The following is a 26,352-nucleotide window of genomic DNA, read 5'->3' as shown; positions in this document are numbered from 1 at the left end:
GGCACCTACCAGCCTTCTCCTTCCCACCCTCCCCCCACCTTCTTTACAGGGCCCCTGCCCCCTCCCTCTTGGAGTCAAGGGTCTCGGCTGAAAATGTTGCTTGCTCGTTTCCACGGATGCTGCCCGACCTGGGTTCCTCCAGCGTGTTGCTTTGACCCCAGCATCTGCAGTGTACTTTGTGTTTAGTGTCTGGACATTGGCAGGGCTGAAAGTTCTAGTCACAGAATCACATAGCACAGAAATAGGCCCTTTGGCCCAACTGGCCCATACCAACCAAAATGCCCACCAAGCTTCTTCCATTTGACCACATCCCTCTAAACCAGGGGGCCCCAATCATTTTTATGCCATGGACTAATATCATTAAGCAAGGGGTCTGTGGACCCCAAGTTGGAAACTCTTGCTCTAAAACTTTCCAACCCACAAACCTGTCCAAGATACTTTTAAATGTTCTTAATATGCATAAGTGTAACAGCAGGAAGACTGAATATTTGTCATAAAAGAAATCTCTCATTCAATGTCAGCAAGACCAAGGAACTGATTATAGAAGCAACACACACAAAATGTTGGAGAAACTCAGCAGGCCAGGCAGCACCTATGGGGAAAAAGGTACAGTCGATGTTTCAGGCCAAGACTCTTTGGCAGGACTTCTGAGTTCCTCCAGAATTTTGTTTGTGTTGCTTGGATTTCCAGCATCTGCAGATTTTCTCTAGTTTGTGAACGGATTTTAGGCTTCAGGAGAGGGAAAGCAGAGATCCAAGAACCAGTCCTCAAAGGATCAGAGGTGGAGACTGTTAGCAACTTTAAATACCTGGGTGTTACTATTTCAGAGAACCTGCCCTAGACCTAGCATGCAAGTGCAAGTGCACAGAAAGCACAACAGTGCCTCTACAGAGATCTGGCATGACATCCAAAACTTTGACAAACTTCTATAGATGTGTGGTGGAAAGCATATTCATTGCTTGAATGATCAGAAGTCGTAACCCTCACCACACTTAAATAGTAAGTCGTCAGATGTGTACTTCAAGAGCCATAAACTGCAGAGATATGGACCCAGAACTACAAGGTAAATTTAGATAGAATACCTGGTTTTCAACATTCCCTTTGTATACATGAAATCCTCCATGATTCTACTGCATAGTTTTAACTGGATATATAATTTCTCATGAATTTTGTTGGAGTGAACTTTGGCATCCAGACATTCTGGAAATCCACAAACATTACATCCCCAGATCGGGCCAATTTCCAATTATTTGAATTCCTCCAGGTCGCCACTCAAAGTCTTCAATCTAATAAAAGTGGGAGCGAATCTCCCTTCGAAACAAAACGACACTTTAACAAGCCAAGTGGCAATCGCATGTTCGGGTCGCAGACCCACGCCGGAAACTTCCAATACGAGTCTCCTTACGTCTTCCCCTTCCAACCTCCTCCCCACACTTCCATCAGAGATCATGAATCAACTCACACAAATTCACAGCCACCAGCAACTACTCACCTGCTCCTCGGGCTCCAGCGCTGGAGCTGACCTCTTATTTCCCCCGCTCTTGCCGCCGCTTCTCCCAGCCACCGACATGCTTTCCGCCGCCATCTTACTAGAGGAATGTTGCGGCCTCGGAGAAGGCAGGTCAGAGGTTAACCGCCGGCTGGTAAATTTTATGGAGAAAAATTAAAGTGTTATCGAATTTATAGCAAGAAGACTCATAGAAAGTATAGTGGATAAATATTTCTATATATATATTTTAGTTAAAATATTTTAAGACAAAGGTCAAAGGTTAATATGATTTTCTCTTTTTAAAATGAAGCACAATATGGGAGCCGCAAGAGTTAAATAAATTCATTTATTTTTGATATATAAATAGAATAAGAAAGGAGCTGCGGATAATTTGAGGTAAAAATAATCGACGGTGGGGTGTTGAGGGGGAAGGGCGCCAAGTTGCTGCGTGAGTAAGATGGCGGTGGTTGCCGGGGAGTGTGCTGGGGCAGGTTAGGCACAGCGAGTCAGGGCTCCGTGAATGTTGTTTTCTTTTGCCCTTCAATTGATTTCTCTCAGTAACTGCGCGTTTTGGAAGACTGCAAGGTCGGGCAGAGGTGCCGGGTGTTGAGAGCGGCCTTACAACAGTTTCCCTCGGTCCCCTCTTCTGCCCCGACCCTGGGCTCCAGGCCTCTCTCGGATTCCGGATGGACGGGCACGGCAGCAATGTGCCCGCCTTCCTCACCAAGCTGTGGACTTTAATCGAGGATCCTGACACCAATGAATTCATCTGCTGGAGCGCAGTAAGTGAACAGAGGCTGGGAATTGTGTGCAAACAAATAGGAATGTCGATAAGCGTATTTTTACAGTAATGGTGTTTCGTTTTACTGAAGTTTCCTCACTTTAGCCGCTGTAGTTGTAGAGAGGTGTGAAACATATCTATTTTACCAGATAGGTTGGATCAGCGGATTCATTGTAAGAATCAGAATCAGGTTTATTATCACTATCTTATAGGCTATGACATTTGTTTTGCGGCAGCAATATAGGTGAAACAGAAAGCTTAATTGCTACTGCATACATGGGGTTTAGTATAATGATGTAATTCATTGCTGAAACAGGCCTGAAGAACTGGCTGACATGTTCTTATCCCTTGTCACGTGAGGGGAATGAAAAGCTGATGAACTGATTTGTAGACAACACCCCTCAAAAGGGCTATGTGCACAGTTCGGTGGCATTGCAGTATTTTAAAGAGCTGATTACATTTATAATATAGCAAGATTTTTCTCTCCAGCAATTTGCTGAGTGCTGCTTTAGTCTCAATTTTTTTTTGCAAGTTATTAGTAAGAAGGCTAAGGTTTAAGAGAGAAAAGAATGGATTGGGAATATGCTATCTGCCCCCCCCTCTCCCTCCCCCCCGTGTTTGTTCAGCAATTCATTAAGGTAGAATCAAAGTGAAAGCTAAATTTATTATCGAAGCATGTGTATATTGCATGTGAGTTATTTTCTGCGGGCATTCACAGTAAAAGCAAAGAACCACTGAATCAGCAAAAGACAGACAAATCATCCATGTGCAAAAGTCAACAAACTGCGCAAATACAAAGAGAATAATTAATGTTGAGGCTATGAGATGAGTCCTTGAAAGTGAGTCCATAGGTTATGGGAACAGTTCACTGATTGGATGAGTGAAGTTATCCCCTCTGGTTCAAGAGCCTGATGGTTGAGGGGTATTAACTGTTCCTGAACTTGGTGGTGTGGGTCCTGAGGCTCCTGTACCTTCTTCCTGATGGCAGCAGGGAGAAGAGAATGTGGCTGTGGCTTTGTGTAGATGTGCTCAGTGTTGAAGAGTGCTTTACCCATGATGGACTGAGCCTTATCCACTACTTTTTGTAGGATTTTTCTGTTTAAGGTGCTTCAATACCAGGCTGTGACACAACCAGTCAATGTATTCTGCACCACACATCTATAGAAGTTTGTCAAATCTAAGGAATTGGAAACACTGCTTTCTTTATAATGGTGCTTACAAGGAGTCAACAGCATGGAAACATGCCCTTTGTCCACTGAGTCCATCAACTCACCCATTTGCACTAATACTACACTAAACCAATTTTTTTTATTCTCCCCAATTTTTCGTGATCTATCTCCTCTCCCAGATTCTACCACTCACCCATACACCTGGAAGGTTGAACTGATCACTCACATCCCAACAATTGTACTGTGCTAATTCCATTACCATAACCTTTGATGCTCCTGATGCAAAATAACCATACGTGCTATTTTTTGCTACGTGCTGTTAGTGATATTTTGTATCTTAGCACTAGGGGAATGCTGTTTCATTTGGCTATATTCATGTAAGGTTGAATGATAATTAAACGTGATCTTCAACTTGACTTGGCCTCACAACTGTTGGTAGGAATGAATTCTACAGATTCAGTATCCACTGGCTGAAGAAATTCCTCTTCATCTCTTTTCCAAAAGGATGTCCCTCTTTTCTGAGGTTGTGCCCTCTGGTCCTGGACACTCACTGTAGGAAGCAGCCTCTCCACATCCACTATCTGGGCATTTCAATATGTGGTGGGTTTGAATGAGGTCATATGTCATTCTTATAGACCCCATTGAGTACAGGCCAAGAGCTATCAAACACTCCTCGTACGTTAACCCTTTCATTCCTGGGATCATTCTTGTGAACCTCCGGGCTTTCTTCAATGCCAGTCCATCATTTTTTCAATATGGGGCCCAAAACTGCTCTCAATACTACAAGTGTGGTCTGACTCCAAGTCTCAGCCTTACGTATTTTAGCCCTCTCAAAAGGAATGCTGACATTGCATTTATCTAATTTCCATAATATCTGTAAACCTTATTCCATTTACAACAATAAAACTGAAAATAATATTGAGATAAGTCAAAGATGAGATTCTACAGATGCTGTAAATCTTGTGCAACACATATACAGCGGCATGCAAACGTTTTTGCACCCTGGTCAAAATTTCTGTTACTGTAAATAGTTAAAAGTGAGTAGAAGATTAACTGATCTCCAAAAGTCATAAAGTTAAAGAGAAACATTCTTTTCAACATTTTAAGCAAGATTAGTGTATTATTTTTGTTTTGTACAATTTTAGAGTGGAAAAAAAGGAAAGGAGCACCATGCAAAAGTTTGGGCACCCCAAGAGATTTGAGCTCTCAGATAACTTTTACCAAGGTCTCAAACCTTCATTAGCTCATTAGGGCTATGGCTTGTTCACAGTCATTGTTAGGAAAAGCCTGGTGATGCAAATTTCAAAGTTTTATAAATACGCTGACTCCTCAAACCTTGTCCCAACAGTCAGCAGCCATGGGTTCCTCTAAGCAGTTGCCTAGCACTCTGAAAATTAAAATTAATGATGCCCATAAAGCAGGAGAAGGCTACAAGAAGATAGCAAGGTGTTTTCAGGTAGCCGTTTCCTCAGTTCATAATGTAATTAAGAAATGGGAGTGAACAGGAACGGTGGAGGTCAAGTTGGGGTCTGGAAGACCAAGAAAACTTTCTGAGAGAACTGCTTGTAGGATTGCTAGAAAGGCAAATCAAAACTTCCATTTGACTGCAAAAGACCTTCAGGAAGATTTAGCAGACTCTGGAGTGGTGGTGCACTGTTCTACTGTGCAGCAACACCTGCACAAATATGACCTTCATGGAAGAGTCATCAGAAGAAAACCTTTCCTGTGTCCTTACCACAAAATTCAGCATCAGAAGTTTGCAAAGGAACATCTAAACAAGCCTGATGCATTTTGTAAACAAGTCCTGTAGACGATGAAGTTTCAAAATAGAATATTTTGGCCACAATGAGCCAATATGTTTGGAGAAAAAAGTGTGCAGAATTTCATGAAAAGAACACCTCTCCAACTGTTAAGCATGGGGGAGGATCGATCATGCTCTGGGCTTCTATTGCAGCCAGTGGCACGGAGAACATTTCACTGGTAGAGGGAAGAACAAATTCAATTAAATACCAGCAAATTCTGGAAGCAAACATCACAGTGTCTGTTTTTTTTAAAAAAGCTGAAGATGAAAAGAGGATGGCTTCTACAACAGGATAATGATCCTAAACACACCTCAAAATCCGCAATGGAATACCTCAAGAGGCACAAGCTGAAGGTTTTGCCCTGGCCCTCACAGTCCCCCGACCTAAACATCATCGGAAATCTGTGGATAGACCTCAAAAGAGCAGTGCGTACAAGATGGCCCAAGAATCTCACAGAACTAGAGGCCTTTTGCAAGGAAGAATAGGCAAAAATCCCCCAAACAAGAATGGAAAGACTCTTAGCTGGCTACAGAAAGCGTTTACAAGCTGTGATACTTGCCAAAGGGGGTATTACTAAGTACTGACCGTGCAGGGTGCCCAAACTTTTGCTTTGGGCCCTTTTCCTTTTTTGTCATTTTGAAACTGTAAAAGATGGAAATAAAGAAGCTTTCTTGCTTAAAATATTAAAGAAATGTGTCATCTTTAACTTTATACCTTTTGGAAATCAGGTCATCTTTTACTTGCTTAGCTATTCACAGTAACAGAAATTTTGACCGGGGTGCCCAAACTTTTGCATACCACTGTAAAATGCTGGAGGATAGATAGAGCAAGCTAGGGATTTTCTTTTTGGAGTGAAGGAGTTGAGTGGTGACTTTATAGAAGTGTACATGATGATAAGAGACATAGAGTGGACAGTCAGAGCTTTTCCCAGGGTGGAAATAGCTGATACAAAAGGGCATCATTTTAAGGTGACTGGATGGAAGTATAGAGGGAATGTTAGATTTTTTTTATATACGGTGCATGGACTGTGCTGCCAGAGGTAATGGGAGAAGGCAGATACATTTAAGAGCCTCTTAGATAGATACATGGATGATAGAAAAATAGAGGGTTATGTGGGAGGGAAGGTTTAGACTGATCTTGGTGTAGGTTAAAATATTGTGGCGCAATATTTTGGGCCAAAGGGCCTGTACTGTATTACAATGTTCTTAGAAAGTCGGGCAGCATCTAGGGGGGGAATAAATAGTCAATGTTTTGGGCTAAGACTCACAATGTTGCCCCATGCCACAAGATCCTCATTGTCTTACAAGTACATCACCTGTTTCCAACCATGGGCCCTGAGTAGTTTGTAGATAAACATGCTTACAATAATGTGGGCAATTAATGTGCTAAATTGAGAAGCTGCAGTTGTTTTCCTTGGTACTGAGAGTTAAAAGGTATGCAGGATTATAATAGGCTTAAACAGGATATGTGGAAATTAACTATTTACATTGGTGGATGGTTCAAGGACTTGGTAGCACATATTCAAAGTGAAGAGCAAAACAATCAGGGAAGATGTACGTCAATGTACACTCATTGTGCACTTTATTAGTGACGGATGAAACCTGTGTGCTCTTCAGCTGCTGTTTTTGTTGTTTCTCATGCCATTCTCTGTAAACGCTAGACTCTAAAGTTTAGAGTTCTCTACCTTTTTAATGCCATGGACCAATAGTGTTAAGCAAGAGTCCATGGGTCCCAGGTTGGGAACCCCTGCTCTAGAGACTGATGCGCTTAAAAATCTCCAGCAATCAGCAGTTTCTACGGTGTTTAAACCATTCTGTTTGGCACCAACGATCATTCCACAGTCAAAGTTATTTGGATCACATTTTTCCCCATTTTGATGTTTGGTGTGAACAACTGAACCCTTTGATCATATCTGCATGCTTTTATGAATTGAGTTTCTGCCACATGATTGACTGATTAGGTATTTGTAGTAATGAGCAGGTGTACTTAATAAAGTAGCCTTTTGACTCATGATGCCAGTCTAAACATCCCACTTGCTTGCACATGGACCATAGCCAGCTATTCCCTTCCTGTTCGTACATCTCTATCCAAATGCCATTTAATCATTGCTGTAGTGTTTGCTTCTACCACCTTCATGAGGCCATGGTGTGTTGACATTCATTAGTTGGGGGATTGTTCCTATTAGGTTCCTGTTTTTCCAGATACAAACCTTTGTTAATAATCTTGGGCCAGTTGTCTCAGTGAGTGCATCCCCAGGAGAACTGGATAGATGTCATGGAAAGAGTGGATGGGATTTAATTGTTCTGAGGTGTGGACTTGATGAGCTCGATGGCCACTTGTAGTGCTTTAATTGTTCTGAGTACTGTATAATTATGGTTTATGAGATCTCTGGGAGGTAAGGTAGTCCTGCCAGTTCTGACCCTTGTGAAGAAAATACACTTTAATAAAAACTTGCTTGCCCTTGGGCTAAACTTCAGACAAGTAGAAGCATGTCAGTTTGGGAACCTGTCCTGAATTTCCTCAATCCTACTTCAGCTTTATTGTTCTGATGCCTCATTTGAACTAACATTATTACTTCAGTAACAGTTCAGTTCTAAATTAAACAATTTTAGAAATACAAGTTTTACTTTTCCCTGTTATATTTTTGTTAACATGGGCTTTAGAGCAAAAGTAATTTTTGAATCAAGTAAACAGGTTTAAATATAGAAATTAGATAAGAGTGGACAGTAACATAATTAGAGCGATAAATGCTTTGATCTGCAAAATACAATCTGTCCAACATTCTTCCTCTCTCATCTGGATCTCTGCTGATTTCTACTTGTAACTCTAATTCCAATGAACATTTGATCAGCTTCATATGCAATAAATTCCAGATACCCCCAAGAAAAATGTTTATTAATGACGTGATGCTTCTATCATCCATAGAAAGTTGGCATCGGCACCTTCCAAACAAGTGTTTTTGTGGCTTAATCAGATTTTATGTTTGCTCAAAACAATGCTTCAAACAAAAATATGGAAATGAATAGATCTGGATATTGATTAAAGGTTAAAAATGCCAGGCATTGTGGGGGAATTCATCTGTTGCTCAAAATAGTTACATCATAGGATCTTTAATTTCCTTCTGAGAAAGCAGATGAGGATTTTTTTTTAGCATCTCAGCCAACAGATAGCATCTTGAAATTGCACTGTAGAGCTGATTCATTGGCTCAGAATTTTGTAGGCATAGCCCAATCTATCACGAGTACAGCCTTCTCACCACTGAGCGCATCTACATGGAGCAGGAAAGCAGCATCCATCATCAAGGACCCCCACTGTCTAGGACATGCTCTAATCAGACTACTGCCATCAAGAAGGTGGTACAGGAGCCTTAGGACTCTCACCACTAGGTTCAGGAACTGTTATTACCCCTCAACCATTAGGCTCTTGAACTTAAGGGGATAACTTCACTCACTGCAATACTGTACTGAACTGTTCTACAACTTATGGACTCAATTCCAAAGACTCTTCATCTTGTGTTCTTGAGATGTATTGCTTATTTATTATTATTATTATTTCTTTTTTTCCTTCGTATTTGCAGTTTGTTGTCTTCTGCACATTGGTTGTTTGCCCATCATGTTGGGAGCCGTCTTTCATTGATTCTGTTGTGTTTCTTGGATGTACTGCAAATGCCCACAAGAAAATAAATGTTAAACGTTGTCTATGGTGACATGTATGTACTTCAGACTTTTTATTGTAATTTCTAGAATGGAACTTGGGCTCAAAATCTTCTATCCAAGTGACAAAACATCTCTCTTCGTTGTTTTTACTGGGGTGTAGCGTGATATTGTTTCTGATTTGGTTCTTACAGAAGCATCTGCATGATGCTGAGCCAGGGCACATCATCAGTGATGTTACCTGCGGTTGTCAGGTGTTTCAGGTCTTTCAACATCATACATCCTCGCCCAGGCGACCTGACCAGGGTTGATCAGACCCCGGCTTATGCCCTAGCAGCAACCCACTGATCTGCCCTCTTTATCCAGAGCCATCTTGACGCTTTCTCTGCTGCATCTGTGGTGGTAGAAATGGCTCTCCTCCTTCCCTCTCCCATGATCCCAAGTGCAGCGTATACTTTGCAGAGCAACTGGCCTGCAAAGCCACAACACCCGACCTCCTTGGGCCAATATCAAGCCTGAACAAGTCTCTAGTTTGAGTTACTTGTTGCTAACTTTGCACAGGACTAGATTTTACTTTGCATCGATTGAGATTACAAGTGAAAGCACTTGTAATGAAGGAAAATGTGATACTATTGGAATTAAACCTCACTTGGCCTTAAAGGAAAAAGGTTTCCATTTGCTGTTCTCAAAATATACCAAATATTTGAAACATATCTTTGCTTTTCATGTTTCTCGCTTTGTTGTATTACTTCAAAGTTTTATCAACATGTAACTGTTTATCAGAATCAGGTTTATCATCACTGACATGTTGTGAAATTTTTTGTTTTGTGGCAGCAGTATAGTGCAATACATGAGGTAGTGTTCGAGGGTCAGTTTATTGCCCGTTCAGAAATCTTGTTGTAAAAGGAAAGAAGCTTTTCCTAAAATATGTGAGTGTGTGTCTTCAAGCTCCTGTACTTCCTATCTGTTGGTAGTAATGAGAAGTGGGTATGCCCTGGCTGATGAGAGTCCTTAATGCTGGATGCTGCCTTTGTGAGGTATCACCTTTCGAAGAGGTCCTCAATGCTGGGAAGGCTAGTGCACAATTTGGAGCTGGCTGAGTTTGCAAGCTTTTGCATATATTATTTATCATGGAGGTACCATATTAAAGATAATATTATGTACACAGGGAAGGAATCAGTAAAGATGGGAGGGAGTGGAGCACATCCAGCTTTCCCATAATTGCTCTTGACTGAGGGCGGCATATATCACCCACTTTTGATGCTGAGATGCTTGCTTCTCCACAGGTGTTGTCAAGTGGACTTTAGGATTATGACACACTGACTCTGAACGACCTAGAGACGTGTTGAGTTGAAGGCAGTATAATTCCAGAGAAGTTAGTGGATTTTTAGCCCGAAGTCCTGTCTAAGAGAGAGACACTTAAGTAATTGGTGAATTATTCCATGGTATCCTCCGGTCTATTCACACTGCAAGTATGATGTGAGCCAATCCAAGGGGGTGAGTACCAATTGGCAGAGCAGTTCAATCCTTAATAATTGTGAGCTTTTTGTATGATGAGCTTTCTGTATTCCTTTAGGTGACTGGACCTGAACGTTTAGATGGTAAAGGGTCACGCACAGCAAACCATAAGATACAAGAGCAGAATTAGGCCATTTGACTCATTGAGTCTGCTCTGCTATTTCATCATGGCTGATTCAATTTTCCTCTCAACCCCAATCTCCTGCCTTCTCACCAAACATGGTGTTCCTAACAAAGTTCAATCAATGGTGAAAACTGCAAACCCTGCATCCCACTTAAAAAAGCTTTAATTTCATCATAATCATAGTGATAGTGTTATTGTGTGAATGTGTTTTCTCTACTTCCATAAGTTTATAATCATGGGATTCTGCAGATGCTGGGATGGACATTTTGGGCTGTGAAACTTGAGGACTGGAATAGCGGGGGGCGGGGCAGGGAGTGGAAGGACGGCAAGTGTGAGAAGGTGATGAGTGAAGCCAGGTAGGTGGAGGGAGGGGGGATGAAGTAAGAAGCTAGGAGATGAGTGGTGGAAAAGGCAAAGGGCTGATAGAGAAGAGAAAGGGAAGGAGGAGGGGCACCTGGAAAGGGGATAGGCAGTTGAGAAGAGGTAAGAGCTCACATTGGGGAATTGAAGGGGGCGGTTTATTCCCCATTTCTTTGTTCCATACTTCATCCAAGTCCCAGCCACGAAGCTGATCAGTTACCTTCATGGTTGACATGAGTTGACCCTTCACGGCTTTCTGGTTGTTGAGCGAGAAATGTTTCTATTAGCAGTTAGAGAACTGGGGGCATAGACTAAACTCAGCAGAAGTCAGGACTGAGGTGGTGAAGAGAAACGTGTGGCAAAAAATTGGCAGATGGTATACAGTGTTGGGAAATGTACGATAATGCATTTTGGTAAAAAGAACAATAGTGCAGACTACTATCTAAATGGGGAGAAAATTCAAATAACAAAAGCGACACCCAGAAGACTAATTCACTGGTTGAGTCAAGGGGAATAGAATATCAAATCAAGGAGATATGGCTGAAGCTTTATAAGACACTATTGAGGCCATGTTTGGAGTATTTTTACCAATATTGCACCCCATATTTCAAAGATGTGTTGTCATTGGAGAGTGTCCAGAGGCGGTTCACGGAGTGATTTGGAGAATGAAAGGGTTAACGTGTGAGGGGTGTTTGGCAGGTTTGGGCCTGTACTCATTGGAATTTAGAAGAACACTGGGGGATCTCATTGAAATCTATCGAATATTGGAAGGACTAGATAAGGAATTGAATTGACTTTATTTCTTACATCCTTAACATACAGGAGTAAAAATCTTTATGTTACATGTCCATCTGAATATGCCATTTATAGTAATTTGTAATTAGAATCGGGTTTATTATCACCGGCATATGTCGTGGAATTTGTTAACTTAGCAGCAGCCGTTCAATGCAATACATAATATAGAAAAAATAATAAATTACAGTATCAATTACAATAAATAGTATGTATAACAGAACAGTCAATATAGCGTAGAAGTACAATTGTATCAGCATGAATTAATCTGATGGAAGTAGAGAGGATGTTTCCTGGGGCGGGGGCATCCAGAACTAGAGGGCACATTCTCAAAATTGGGAGGGTGACCTTTTAGAACAGAAGTAAAGAGAATTTTTTTTTTAGCCAAATCTGTGGAATGCTCTACCACAGACTGCAATGGAGGCCAAGCCCAGGGGGTATATTCAAAACAGAAGATGATTGGTCGGGGCATCAAGGGAAATTGTAAGAGGGCAGGTGTATGGGTTTGAATGGGATTTGGAATCAGCCGTGATGAAATTTCAGAGCAGACTCAAGGGGCAGAATGGCCTAGTTCTAGTCCTATGTCTTTTATGGTGTGCCGAGAGCAGTTATGACCTGAAACCTGCTCCCTGTAAAGGTGATGGAAACAATTGACGGTAACTCAATTGTAATTAGATGGGCATGGGGGAAGCAAATTACAGAACTACACGAGTGGATAAGATCAAAAACAGAATTAAGCCATTTAGCCAATTAAGTCCATTCCATCATGGTTGATTTATTATACATCAACCCCATTATTCTATCTTTTCCCCAAAACATTTGATGCCTTGCAAATCAGTAACTTACCAAACTCTATTCGATGTCTTGGCCTCCACAGCCATCCATGGAAATGAATTCCAGAGATTCACCACCCTTTAGCTAAATGAATTTCTCCTTGACTTTGTTCTGAAGGGGCGTCCATCTATTCTGAGGCTGTGCCTGTGGTCCGAGACTCCCCCACTATAAGAAACTCTCCAGATCCACTCTATCTAGGACTTTCAATATTCAATGGGGTTCAATTCCCCCTGCCCCTATTCTTCTAAGCTGCAGCAAGTATAGGCCCAGGGCCATCAAATGCTCATACATTAACCCTTTCATTCCTAGGATCATTCTTGTGAAACTTCTTTGTCCTTCTCCAATACCAGCGCATCCTTTCTTAGATAAGGGGTTCAAAACTACTCACAACACTCCCAAATGCTGTCTGATCGATGCCTTATAATGGGCAGTGAGACTCTGATCACTGAAGGAGGAGCGGACACATGTGCTTCCTCTGCTAGAATTCTGTGGATACCCTTTAATTGAACAAATAGCTTACTGATTCCTAATAAGCCAGTTCTGGACAGTTACAAACAGAACATCAATTTGGAACAGGATGGTGAGTTAGAAATATTAACTGGGTTTATGACAGCTGATGTAAATTATTTATACTGCTATTTTAGGATGATTATTGCTGGGGGGTGAATCAGAGTTACCACACAGGCTGCCAACATTTCTGTGACATGATCCAAGCAAAGAGTGCAAAATGTTTCAGGTAATTGTGTCAATCACTGATTTCAATTTTTCACCCCTATTGTTTTTGTATACTTTTGCACGGTTCGACAAAATAACTGTATTTTATACATTATAAACTATACAGTTTTATAATTTACATTTCACTCATCCCCATTCAAATCTCAGACATGATGCATACAGTTGGCCCTCCTTATCCGCGGTTTCAACTAACTGTGGATCGGGAATACCCGGAAGTTCTCTCTCCAGCACTGGTTGCTTGAGCATGTACAGACTATTTTTTCTTGTCATTATTCCCTAAACAATACAGTATAACAACTATTTACATAGCATTTACATTGTATTAGATATTATAAGTTATCTAGAAATGACTTAAAAGTACAGGCAGTTCCCAGGTTATGAATGAGTTCCATTCCTGAGTCCGTCTTTAAGTTGGATTTGAAGTCGGAACAGGTACATCCGGTATTATTTAGTGTCAGTTAGTCAAACGTTTTTCTTAGTATATAGTATATATTTTACCTTTCTATGCATATAAAAACACTTAAACATACGCATTTCAATAATTTAACCACTGCGTTACTTAGTAATAATTGTAGCTTTCATCGGGCAGTGCCTTTCTTATGCTCCATTAAAATTGTTCCAATCGTTGACCAATTGTAGCCTAACGCTTTTCCAATAACCGATGGCGTTTCACCTCTTTCTGATTGCGTTATTACTTCTACCTTACTTTCGGTCGCAATCGTGATTATTTTCGTGAACAGAAACATTGCAGATTCAGAGCTGCGCCGCTGGGTCCTAAAGACCACTGCACTGATACATGTTAAATAAGGGACTTGAGTATCCACGAATTCTGGTATCCGCAGGGGATCCCAGAACCAATTTCTTGCGGATAAGGAGGGCCGACTATACATTCTAAAGATGAAGGAGATTAAAGATTAGCTTTATTTATCACATATATGTACATCCAAACATCAAAGTGTACAGTGAAGTAGATTATTTGTATTAATAATCAGTCTGAGGATGTGTCAGGGATAGCCTGTAAGTGTTGCCATGCTTCCGGCACCAACATTGCATGCCCACAGCTTATTAATACTAACCCTTACATCTTTGGAATGTGAGAGGAAACCGGAGCACCCAGAAGAAACCTGCCTGATCAAAGTAGGACCAGACAAGCTCCTTACAGGGAGTGGTGGAAATTGAACCACAATCTTCCAATCATTGGCACCATCAAGTATTGCACTAAGCACTATGCAATACTTTGCAACCATGTTGCCCACTGTTCTTGAAACTTCAGTAGCCCATGGCTTCCAGAAAATAGTTCATCATGCTGACGGTGGAAAAGAAGGCAAATGGTATGTTTGCCTTTGGTAGTCAAGAGTCAGAAAATTACATTGGAGCTTTATAAAACTGCTTGGGTGATGTAGAGTATTGCATTCAATTCTGGTTGCTCCAATATGGGAAGGAAGTGGTGACACTGGAGAGGTTGCAAAAGAGGTTTATCAGGATGCTGCCTGGATTAGAGGGCATATGCTATAACGAGAGGTTGTTTTCTCTGGAGCAGCATAGGCTGAGGGTAGACCTGAGGGGGGAAAAAGAGGCATTGGCAGAGTATATAGTTGGGATTTCTCCCTTGAGTATAAATGTCCAATAATAGAGAGCATGTATTGAAAGTGAGAGGGGGCAAGTTCAAAGGAGATGTTCCAATACAGAGTGCCTGGATTGTGCTGCCAAAGTGGTGGTTGAGGCATTTAGGAGACTCTTAGGCACATGAATATGGAGGGATATAGTCCATGTGCAGCTAGAAGGGTTCAGATGTTTACGGCATCATAGGCTAAAGAGCCTGTTTTCTTTGCTGTTCTACATATTGAATCTCTATGTTCTACATATTGAATCTCTATCACCTTAATGCTAATAGCAGTTTTAATTGGAAGTGTAACAGATGGACAACCTCCTCCGTTTGAATGTTTAGTCTGTGCTTTGATAGCTGATGTTGATCAGGCTGATAAGAGTTGCTATAATTGATTTCAGCTTTATCTGCGAAAAGAGAAATGTTGTGGATTCTGGTTAATTGGGACACATCGAGTCCTGCACATTTTGGCCCAATTAGGCAAAGTTACATGGAAATAGTTAAAAAAAAAGACAAACCGTTTAGCGTGTAACAAGTTGTGTATTAAATTAAGTACAGAACAAATTAGCACAGTATCAAATCTAATGGTGGTTGTCCGCCATATCCAGCAGTGACTAAAATCTATGCAGGAGAGTTTTTATAGTGGAAAAGTCACTGGAGCAGTTCCATTCTCTCGACCTTGGAAGTGTGGGTCCAGTGTGACAAGTAGACATCACAACTGGGGTTTTTCCTGGTTGTGTTGACATCTGTGCCTTGCCCTGCCCTTCACTCTTGACGTTGCATTGCTGAACGGTTGGATCTCGTGTTAGCTCTTGTCTGCCCATCTGCTGGAGCTGACTTTGCATACAAGGCCAGGCATGTCCCTCTCTCACTGGTATGAGACCTACTGGCTACTCTCAACTGGTTTAGCCCACCTGTCGAAGTGGCGTACCGAGTTGTGGTCACTGTCGCATATTACTTGAAGCCACAGGTGAAAGCTGAGTGTCAAATGGAGACCAAAGGTAACATTCAAAATGATTGATACCTTCAAATTCTTAGTAGTTCCTAACTCACTGAAGTAGTGAAAGAGTTTTATTTTCAGTCTCAGCCATATCTGGCATTTATGCGTGAAATCGCAGTGAGCAAAACAGTTCTGAGTTGCCTTGCTGATTGTTTTTCACCAATTATCAGTAACAAAAATAAGAAATAGGAGCAGGAGTAGGCTAACTGGCCTGTCAAGCCTATTCCACCATTCAATAAGATCATGACTGATCTACTTCTTGATCACAGAGCCACAAAACTGTTATTTTAAAAACTGCTCGCACTAAGCAAGATGCAGTTTCTGATGGCCACATAAGTGTACTTGACTGATTCTAGTTAGGCCATGTTCAACAAGTCTCTTATCCCAACTTTGCAACATAGTGTCCCAAATGAAGGAAAACCAGGCAATTTTCTCAATTAGTTTTTTTGTTTTTTAAGAGTTGTCCCAAGTAAGCAGCTGCCTTAATTAGCCCATTGCCCAATTAAGCAGAATACTGTAGCGATGTGCTTACACACAGCGCTGAAATAACGACACACAGTCGTTAAGTCGTTTCGAGACTAGTTTATTCAAACTTCCTGGTGCTGGTATTTAAATCCCCAGCGCCTGCCCTCTCCGGGCGGAAATGACATCAGAGATGCATTACCAAAGTCTCTCTCCGCTATTTGTGAGCCGGTTCGCCTGCGCAGAAAGTGGGTCGCCACATACCCCCCCCCCCCCCCCCCCCCCAGAACTGGTGATACACCCCCAATGTCCTCAGTCTGGGTTGGACTCTGTTTGGGAGGTCTGCCTCTGCACCGCAGTGCCTGAACCGCGACTGGCTGCGCCAAGTCCACATGGGCTGGTTTGAGTCGGTTCACCGTGAAAACCTCCTCTTTCCCCCCAGTGTCCAGAACGTACGTGGACCCGTTGTTGTTGATCACCCTGAATGGCCCCTCGTACAGCCGCTGTAGCGGTGCCCAGTGTCCGCCCCTTCGTACAAACACAAACTTAGAGTTTTGCAGTTCTTTGGGTACATGGGTCGGGGTCAGTCTGTGCTGTGAAGTTGGTACGGGGGCCAGGTTGCCGAGCCTTTCATGTAGCCTGTCCAGGACTGCTGCGGGTTCTTCCTCTTGCCCCCTTGGGGCTGGTATGAACTCTCCCGGGACGGCCAGGGGTGTGTCGTACACCAACTCGGCAAATGAGGCGTGCAGATCCTCTTTGGGCGCTGTATGAATTCCAAGCAGGACCCAGGCAAGCTCGCCCACCCAGTTAGGTCCTCTCAGGCAGGCCATGAGAGCCGACTTCAAGTGACGGTGGAAGCGCTCCACTAGTCTGTTCGACTTTGGGTGGTAGGCAGTTGTGTGGTGCAGCTGCATTCCCAACAGGCTGGCCACAGCCGACCACAGGCTGGAGGTGAACTGGGCGCCTCTGTCGGAGGTAATGTGGGCCGGTACCCCGAAGCGTGCTACCCAGGTTGCGATCAGTGCTCGGGCGCAGGAATCGGCAGATGTGTCGGTGAGCAGGACCGCCTCTGGCCACCTCGTGAATCGGTCTACCACCATTAGGAGGTACCACGATCCTCGGGACACTGGTAGGGGGCCCACGATATCCACATGAATGTGGTCAAACCTCCAGTGGGTGGGTTCAAACTGCTGTGGCGGGGCTTTAGTGTGCCGCTGTACCTTGGCTGTTTGTCACTGCGTGCACGTTCTGGCCCATTCACTGACCTGCTTGCAAACTCTGTGCCAAGCGAACTTGCTGGAGACTAGCCAGACGGTTGTCCTGATAGATGGGTGCGCCAAACCGTGTATGGAGTCAAAAACCCGCTGCCTCCAGGCTGCCGGGACGATGGGGCGAGGTTGGCCGGTAGCCACGTCGCACAGGAGGGTCCTATCACCTGGGCCTACGAGTAAGTCCTGCAGCTGCAAACCCGAGACTACAGTCCTGTAGCTGGGCATCTCGTCTTCTGCCTGCTGCGCCTCCACCAGTGCTGCATAGTCCACCCCCAGGGATAGGGCCTGGACAGCTGGTCTGGAGAGTGCATCCGCCACGACGTTGTCCTTTCCCGAGACGTGCTGGATGTCCGTTGTGTACTCCGAGATGTAGGACAGATGTTGCTGCTGGCGAGCCGACCAGGGATCGACACCTTCGTGAACGCAAAGGTCAATGGTTTGTGGTTCGTGAACGCGCCGAACAGCCTGCCTTCAAAGAAGTACCTGAAATGCCGGATTGCCAGATACAGTGCCAACAGCTCCCGGTCAAAAGCACTGTACTTGAGTTCGGGTGGTCGTAGGTGCTTGCTGAAAAATGCCAGGGGTTGCCAGCAACCCTCGATGAGTTGTTCCAGCACCCCACTGACTGCCGTGTTAGATGCGTCCACTGTGAGGGTGGTAGGGACGTCCATTCTGGGGTGCACTAGCATTGCGGCGTTTGCCAAGGCTTCTTTCGTTTTAATGAAAGCGGCGGCGGACTCCTCATCCCAGGTAATGGCCTTGTCCTTACCCGACATCAGGGCGAACAGGAGGCGCATGATTCGGGCAGCTGAAGGGAGGAAACGGTGGTAGAAATTTACCATACCCACGAATTCCTGAAGGCCTTTGATTGTGTTGGGTTGGGGGAAATGGCGGACTGCGTCTACCTTAGCGGGCAGAAGGGTTGCCCCATCTGTAGTGATCCTGTGGCCCAGGAAGTCGATGGTGTCGAGCCTGAACTGGCATTTGGCCAGGTTGATTGTCAGGCCGTATTCACTCAGTCGGGCATAGAGTTGACGGAGGTGGGACAGATGCTCCTGACGACTGCTGCTGGTTATGAGGATATCGTCCAAATAGATGAAAGCGAAGTCCAGGTTGCGTCCCACCGCGTCCATTAACCGCTGAAATGTCTGTGCGGCATTCTTTAGGCCGAACGGCATGCGGAGGAACTCGAAAAGGCCGAAAGGGGTGATGAGTGCCGTTTTGGGGACATCATCCGGATGCATCGGGATTTGATGGTATCCCCGGACGAGGTCCACCTTGGAGAAGATCCGTGCGCCGTGCAGGTTTGCTGCAAAATCCTGAATATGCAGCACAGGGTAGTGGTCCGGTGTCGTAGCCTCGTTCAGCCTGCAGTAGTCGCTGCATGGTCTCCAGCCCCCTGTTGCTTTGGGCACCATGTGCAGGGGGGAGGCCCATGGGCTGTTGGACCACCATATGATTCCCAACTCCTCCATCCGCTTGAATTCCTCCTTCACCAGGCGGAGCTTTTCCGGGGGGAGCCTTCGTGCAGAAGCGTGGAGGGGTGGTCCCTGGGTCGGAATGTGGTGCTGTACCCCGTGTCTGGGCATGGCTGCCGTGAACTGTGGTGTCAGAATCGATGGGAAGCCCGCCAGGAGTCTGGTGAATTCGTTGTCCGACAGCGTGATGGAGTCCAGGTGTGGGGCCAGCAACTTGGCTTCACCCAGGGAGAACGTCTGGAAAGTCTTGGCATGTACCAGTCTTTTCCCTTGCAAGTCGACCAGCAGGCTGTGAGCTCGCAAGAAGTCCACACCCAGGAGTGGTTGGGCCACCACGGCCAGTGTGAAGTCCCACATGAACCAGCTGGCGCCGAACTGCAGCTGCGCTGTGCGGGTGCCGTAGGTCCGTATCGTACTGCCTTTTGCAGCCCTCAGGGTGGGCCCTGTCTTCCTGTTGCGGGTGTCGTACCCCGTCGGGGGCAAGATGCTGATCTCCGTTCCGGTGTCAACCAAGAAGCAGCGTCCTGACTGTTTGTCCCAGACATACAAGAGGCTGTCCTGGTGGCCAGCCGCCATAATCATTAGCGGCAGCTGGCCCTGGCAGGGCAGGCGACAACGGCGGGCTTTTGTGCCCCACCGCTGATGGTAGAAACACCACTGTTCACTGGCCTGTCTCTGTGTTGTGTGCGCCCCCCTGCTGGGCCCGGTCTGGTCTGCTGTTGGGCGCGTGGCCTGGTAATCTGACCGACGGATGCCACACTCCCTCTTGGCTTTCCACAGCACGTCTGCCCGGGCCGCCACCTTCCGGGGGTCACTGAAATCTGCATCGGCCAGCAGCAGATGTATATCCCCGGGCAGTTGCTCCAGGAACGCTTGCTCGAACATGAGGTAGGGCTTGTGTCCGTCAGCCAGGGACAGCATCTCATTCATCAATGCTGTTGGCATTCTGTCTCCCAAACCATCCAGGTGAAGCAGGGGGGCACCCCGCTCACGCCGTGAGAGGCCAAAGGTCCCAATGAGCAGCGCCTTGAATGCTTCATATTTGCGTTCTTTTGGGGGCAACTGTATGAAATCCGCAACCTGGGCAGCCATCTCCTGGTCAAGGGCTCTCACCACGCGGTAGTAACGCGTGGAATCAGAGAATATCTGCCAAATCTGGAACTGGTCTTCTGCTTGGCTGGACCACACGTGTGGTCGCAGTGTCCAGAAAGACAGCAGTTGTAGCGAAACTGCGTGAACAGATGAAGAGTCGATCATCTTTGGTCCAAATCCCGTTTGGACCGTCGGGGTCACCAATGTAGCGATGTGCTACACACAGTGCTGAAATAATGACACGCAGTCAGTAAGTCGTTTCAAGACTAGTTTATTCAAATTTCCTGGTGCTGGTATTTAAATCCCTAGCGCCCGCCCTCTCCGGGCAGAAATGACGTCGAAATGCATTACCAAAGTCTCCCCCTCGCACGCTGGCTATTTGTGAGCCGGTTCGCCTGCGCAGAAAGTGGGTCGCCACAATACACAATATTTGTGTCCTTGCGCTTAGCCAGTACTCCTTACTACAAATGCACATCTTTTTCAAGAGAAACTTGGCACTTGATTGTGATGCTTTCTGAGACTACCAGAATGCTAAGGTAGAAGTCAAAAATACCTTGCAATACTCTCCATGGCAAGGAGGAATAAGGTAATGAAGCAGTGAGCACAGTGTTATTACAGCTCAGGAGTCGAGTTCAATTACAGCGTCATCTATAAGAAGTTTGTATGTCCTCCCAATTACCACATGGGTTTCTCTGTGTGCTCCAGTTTCCTCCAACAGTTCAAAGGCATATGGGTTAGTAGGTTAATTAGTCATTGTAAAGTGTCCTGTGATTGGGCAAGGGTTAAGTAGATGGGCAGCATAACTCGAGGAGCCTGTGCTGAGCTACATCTCCAAATGAAATTAATAAATTTGCAACAGTACAGGTTGGACCCTATTGTTGCAAAGATCTTCACATTCAGGCTGGGCGCATTGAAGGATTTGAAGCACAACTGTTCCTTTGTCCATCCCTCATTGTTCTGTCTAAAGCTCAGTTTATTCAGCATGCATTGATAATAAGTGCAAATCTTGTTTTAGTGAGCTTTATGTACTTATCATTACCATAAAAAGACTTAGCAGGGTAGGGACTGGGAGCATGTTTTCCCCATCTGAGCAATCTAGAAGCGGAAGCTTCAGGATAAAGGGGGTAAGCCATATAGGCCTAAAATGAAACATTTCCAAGTCAAAGTGGTGTGCATTTTGGAGGGGAACCTACAGTTGTTGAGCTTCCATGCAGCTGCTAGCATGAACCTTATTGATTGTTGAGGTTCAGGGTTTGAGAGATAATGTCAGTAGTCATAGATTTATTTAGCATGGAGCCAGGTCCCTCAGCACAGCTGGTTCATTCTAATCAAGATTCCTGTTTGGCTATATCATTCCAATCCATGTACCTGTCCATCTGTCTTTTGAAAGGTGTTATTGTAGTCTGGGAAATTACTGCAGTACATTTTGTGGGTGGTCCCCACCATATGCTGGGTGTTGAAGGGAGTGAATGTTTCTGTTGGTGGTTCGGATTCAAATTAAGTGAGCTACTTGGTCTTTTTGTCCACCTTCTTGAGATGTTGGAGCAGCACTCATCCAGGCAAGTGGTGACTATTGCCCTTCTGACATGTCCTTTGGATGGTGGGAAGGTTGGAGTCCGACCTCATCTGTCCTGAAGGACACTCTGCCTCTGGTCGTCACTTGTCATAACAGTTTCTATGCATTTGTTCCATTTGTGTTTTCAGTTAATGTCCTATTCTTGTGTTTTGTAAGGAGCTCTTTCTGTTGTAATAAGACCATAAGTTATAGGAGCAGAGTTAAGCCATTGGGCCCATTGAGTCTGCTCTACCATTTCATCGTAGCTGATTCAATTTTCCTCTCAGCCAATCTCCTGCCTTCTCACGTATCCCTTCATACCCTGACTAATCAAGAATCCTCTGCCTCAAATATACATAAAAACTTTTCTTCCACAGCTGCCTGTGGCAGTGAATTCCACAGATTCACCACTCTCTGGCTAAAGGAATTCTACCTCATCTCTGTTCTAAAAGGACGCTCCTCTATTTGAGGTGGTGTTCTGTGGTTTTGGACTCTTCCCTTCATAGGAAACATCCACTCCACATCCACTTTATCAAGCCCTTTCAGCATTCAGTAGGTTTCAATGAGTTCACCCCTCATTCTGAATTCTAGTGAATACAGGCCCAGAGCCATCAAACGCTCTTCATATGAAATATGAAATCCTGGAATCATTTTCACGAACATCCTTTGAACCCTCTCCAGTTTCAGCACAGTCTTTCTAAGATAACTGCTCGCAATACTCCCAAGTGAGGCCTCTGGCACAATTTTGTATTCAGTCCTCTTGAAATGAATGCTAACATTGCATTTGCCTTCCTTACCACAGACTCAATCTGCAAATTAACCTTTAGGGAATTCTGAACAAGAACTTCCAAGTCCCCTTGCGCCTCAGTTTTTTGTATTTTCTCACCGTTTAGAAAATTGTGAACCTTTTCATTTCTTCTATCAAAGTGTATAACCATACAGTTCCTGACACTGTATTCCATCTGCCATTTCTTTGCCCATTCTCTTAATCTGAGTCCTTCAGTAGCCTCTCTGCTTCCTCAAAAGTAGCTGCACCTCCTGCTATATTCACACCATCTACAAATTTAGCAACAAAGCCATCAATTCATTCGTCCAAATAATTGATTTTTTAAATGTATTTTTTTTAAAAAAATCCAATTCAGACCCTCGTGGAACACCTCTAGTCACCAGCAGCCAACCAGAAAAGGCTTCCTATATTCCCACCCTTATCCTCCTGCCAATCAGTCACTGCTTTATCCATGCTGGAATATTTTCTTTAATACTATGTTCTCATAGCTTGTTAAGCAGCCTCTTGTGCTACCTTGTCAAAGGTCTTCTGAAAATCCAAATACACAACATCAAGCGATTCTCCTGTTGATCCTGCTTTTTCCCTTGACAAAACCTGCTGACTGCTGCCTATTTTATCATGTGCCTCAAAGTACCCTGAGATCTCATCCTTAATAATTAACTCCAACATCTTCTCAACCACTGAGGTCAGACTAACTGGCCTACAGTTTCCTTTCTTTTGCATCTCCCTTCTTGAAGAGTGGAGTGACATTTCCAATTTTCCAGTCTTCCAGAATCATCCCAGTATATAGTATGATTATTAATAGATTATTACTAATGCCTCTGTGATATCTTCAGGCCCCAGTACCTTCTGATGGCAGCAATGAGAGAGAGCATGTCTTAGGATAGACATAAGATATAGGAACAGAATAATGCTACTCAACCCCATTCTCCTGCCTCCTCCCCATAACCATAAGGTATAGGAGCAAAATTCCTCTCAACCCCAATCTCTTGCCTTCTCCTATATCCCTTCATACCCTGATCAATCAAGAATCTGTCAGCCTCTGCCGTAAGTATACCCAGTGACTTGGCCTCCTCAGATACCTGTGGCAAAGAATTCCACAGATTCACCACCCTGTTGATGTTCCTCCATTCTGAGGCTGTGCCCTTTGGTCCTAGAATCGCCCATTATAGTAAACATCCTCTCCACATCCACTCTGTCTAGGACCTTAATATTTGACAGTTTTCAATGAGATCCCTTCTCATTCTTCTAAACTCCAGAGCCATCTAATGCCAGCACATATTTTCTTACACAAGGGTCCCAAAACAGCTCACAATAGTCCCAAGTGCTGTCTGACCAATGCCTTAAAGCCTCAGTATTACATCTTTGCTCTATATTCTAGTCCTCTTGAAATGAATGCTAATATTGCACTTGTCTTCCTTACTACCGAATCAACCTGCAAGTTAACCTACAGGGAATCTTGCAGGATTCCCAAGTCCGTTTGTAGCTCTGATTTTGTTTTTTAATTTGTTCCTCATTTAGAAAATAGTCTATACCTTTATTCCTCCTACCAGAGTGCATGACTATACACTTCCCTACACTATAATCCATCTGCCACTTCTTTGCCAATTCTCCCATTTGTCCAAGTCCTTATGGAGATTCCCTGCTTCCTCAGTACTACCCCTGTATTTATCTTTATATTGTCTGCAAACCTAGCCACAATGCCATCAATTTCATTATCCAAATCCTTGAAAAGAAGCCGTCCCAAAACGGACTCCTGCGAAGCACCAGTAATCAACTGCAGCCAAACAGAAAAGGCCCTATTTATCCTGACTGTTTGACTCCTGCCAATCAATCGACTATCCACACTAGTTTCTTTCCTGTAACACCATGGGTTCTTAACTTGTATGGCACCTTGTCAAAGGCCTTTTGAAAATCCAGGTAAACAACATCTGCTCTCCTTTATCTATCCTGGCTGTTATTCCTTCAAACAATAAGTTTAAGAGCTGAGAGGTACTGTTGCAGCTATATAGGACCCTGGTCAGACCCCACTTGGAGTACTGTGCTCAGTTCTGGTTGCCTCACTACAGGAAGGATGTGGAAGCCATAGAAAGGTTGCAGAGGAGATTTACAAGGATGTTGCCTGGATTGGGGAGCATGTCTTATGAGAATAGGTTGAGTGACCTCGGCCTTTTCTCCTTGGAGTGAAGGAGGATGAGAGGTGACCTGATAGAGGTGTATAAGACAATGAGAGGCATTGATCGTGTGGATAAGTCGGAGGCTTTTTCCCGGGGGAGATGGTTGCCACAAGCGGGCACGGGTTTGAGGTATTGGGGAGTAGGTACAGAGGAAATGTCAGGGGTAAGTTTTTAACTCAGAGTGATGAGTGTGTGGAATGGGCTGCTGGCAATGGTGGTAGAGGCAGATACGATAGGGTCTTTTAAGAGACTTTTGAATAGATACATGGAGCTTAGAAAAATAGAGGGCTATAGGTGAGCCTAGTAATTTCTAAGGTAGAGACATGTTCGGCACAACTTTATGGGCCAAAGGGCCTGTATTGTGCTGTAGGTTTTCTATGTTTCTGTGTAATTCCAATAAATTGTTCAAGCAAGATTTCCCCTGAGGGCCTTTGGCCTACTTTACCATACACCTCCAAGTACCCCGAAACCTCATCCTTAATAATGGAATCGAACATCTTCCTAACCACTATAGGCCAGTGAGACTAACCTGCCTACAAGTAGATAATGGGTGTAACATGAATGTAAGGAAGGACAATCCAATGGCTGGGTAAAAATGCAAACAGATCAAAGAATTAAATTGTACCAAAAAAACAAAATTCAAAAAGGGCAAAGAATGAAGGATTGAAGGGGTTGTAATTAAATGCACGAAACGTTCAGAATAAGGAGGACAAACTTGGCACAATTACAGCTTGGTTGGTATGACATTGTGGGCATCACTGAGCCATGGCTGAAAGAAGGCCATGACGGGAGCTTAACATCAAGGAATATACTTCGTATCAAAAGGATGGGCAGGAAGGCATAGTGGTGTGGCTCTGTTGGTAAGAGATGGAATTGCATCTTTAGAAAGAGCTGACGTAGGGTCAGAGAATGTTGAATCATTATGGGTGGAATTAGAAATTGCAAGGGTTTTTTAAAAAAAAATAATAATAATTATGGGAATCATATATAGCCTCCAAATAGTACCAAGGATGTGGGGTTAAGATTGCAAAGGAAGCTGGAAAATGCATGTAATGAGGGTAATGTCATAATTGTAATGGAGGACTTCAATATGGAAGGGAATTAAGAAAATCAGGCTGGTGTCAGATCACAAGAGAGGGAATTGTGTTGAATGCCTACGGGATGGCTTTTTAGAGCAGCTTGTGCTTGAGCCCACTCAGGGAAAGGCCACCTTAGATTGGGTGTTAAGATCTGGGGTATTACTAATTAGGGGGCTTAACATAAAGGAACGTTTTGGCGGCAGTGATCATAATATGATTGAATTCATACTGCAATTTGAAAGGCAGAAGTACAAGTCACATGTACCAGTATCATAATGGCATAAAAAGAATTATGAGAGAGGAGCTTGCCCAAGTGGATTAGAGGGTGATACTGATGGGGATGGTAGCAGAGCAGAGATGGCTGAAGTTTCTGGGAATAGTTCACAGGGCGCAGGGCAGATGGGTCCCACAGAGGAAGAAGTTCTCAAAGGCAGGGGTAGGCAATTGTGGCTGAAAAAGGAAGTTAAGGACTGCGTAAAAGCCAAAGAAAGGGCGTACAAGGTAGCAAAAGTAAGTGGGAAGTTGGATGATTGGGAAGCTTTTAAAATCCATCAAAAGACAATTCAAGAAGCTATAGGAAGGGAAAAG

The 26,352-nt window shown here is 44.1% G+C and overlaps 2 protein-coding genes across 10 annotated transcripts in view; one reads left to right on the top strand and one right to left on the bottom strand.

Annotated features, from left to right (window-relative positions):
* bop1 (BOP1 ribosomal biogenesis factor) overlaps nt 1–12,584 on the bottom strand; it is a 260,715-nt gene extending 248,131 nt beyond the window's left edge. The window contains exons 1-2 of one of the 2 annotated variants that reach the window (XM_059971616.1): nt 12,535–12,584; nt 1,493–1,640 (exon numbers count right to left, since the gene is read on the bottom strand). In XM_059971616.1, coding sequence (XP_059827599.1) covers nt 1,493–1,640; nt 12,535–12,569 — 183 coding nt within the window. In that variant the 5' untranslated portion in view covers nt 12,570–12,584. Of the gene's footprint in view, nt 1–1,492; nt 1,641–2,111; nt 2,210–12,534 lie in introns of those variants that run through there. The other variant, XM_059971617.1, reaches the window with a different exon arrangement.
* hsf1 (heat shock transcription factor 1) overlaps nt 1,938–26,352 on the top strand; it is a 182,372-nt gene continuing 157,957 nt past the window's right edge. For all 8 annotated transcript variants that reach the window (XM_059971620.1, XM_059971625.1, XM_059971624.1 and 5 more), the window contains exon 1: nt 1,938–2,271. In XM_059971620.1, coding sequence (XP_059827603.1) covers nt 2,176–2,271 — 96 coding nt within the window. In that variant the 5' untranslated portion in view covers nt 1,938–2,175. The remainder of the gene's footprint in view (nt 2,272–26,352) is intronic.

The sequence above is a fragment of the Hypanus sabinus genome, chromosome 6 (assembly GCF_030144855.1).
Source record: "Hypanus sabinus isolate sHypSab1 chromosome 6, sHypSab1.hap1, whole genome shotgun sequence".
In the NCBI taxonomy this organism is placed as follows: Eukaryota; Metazoa; Chordata; class Chondrichthyes; order Myliobatiformes; family Dasyatidae; genus Hypanus; species Hypanus sabinus.
This window is presented reverse-complemented; position numbering and strand designations above follow the sequence as displayed.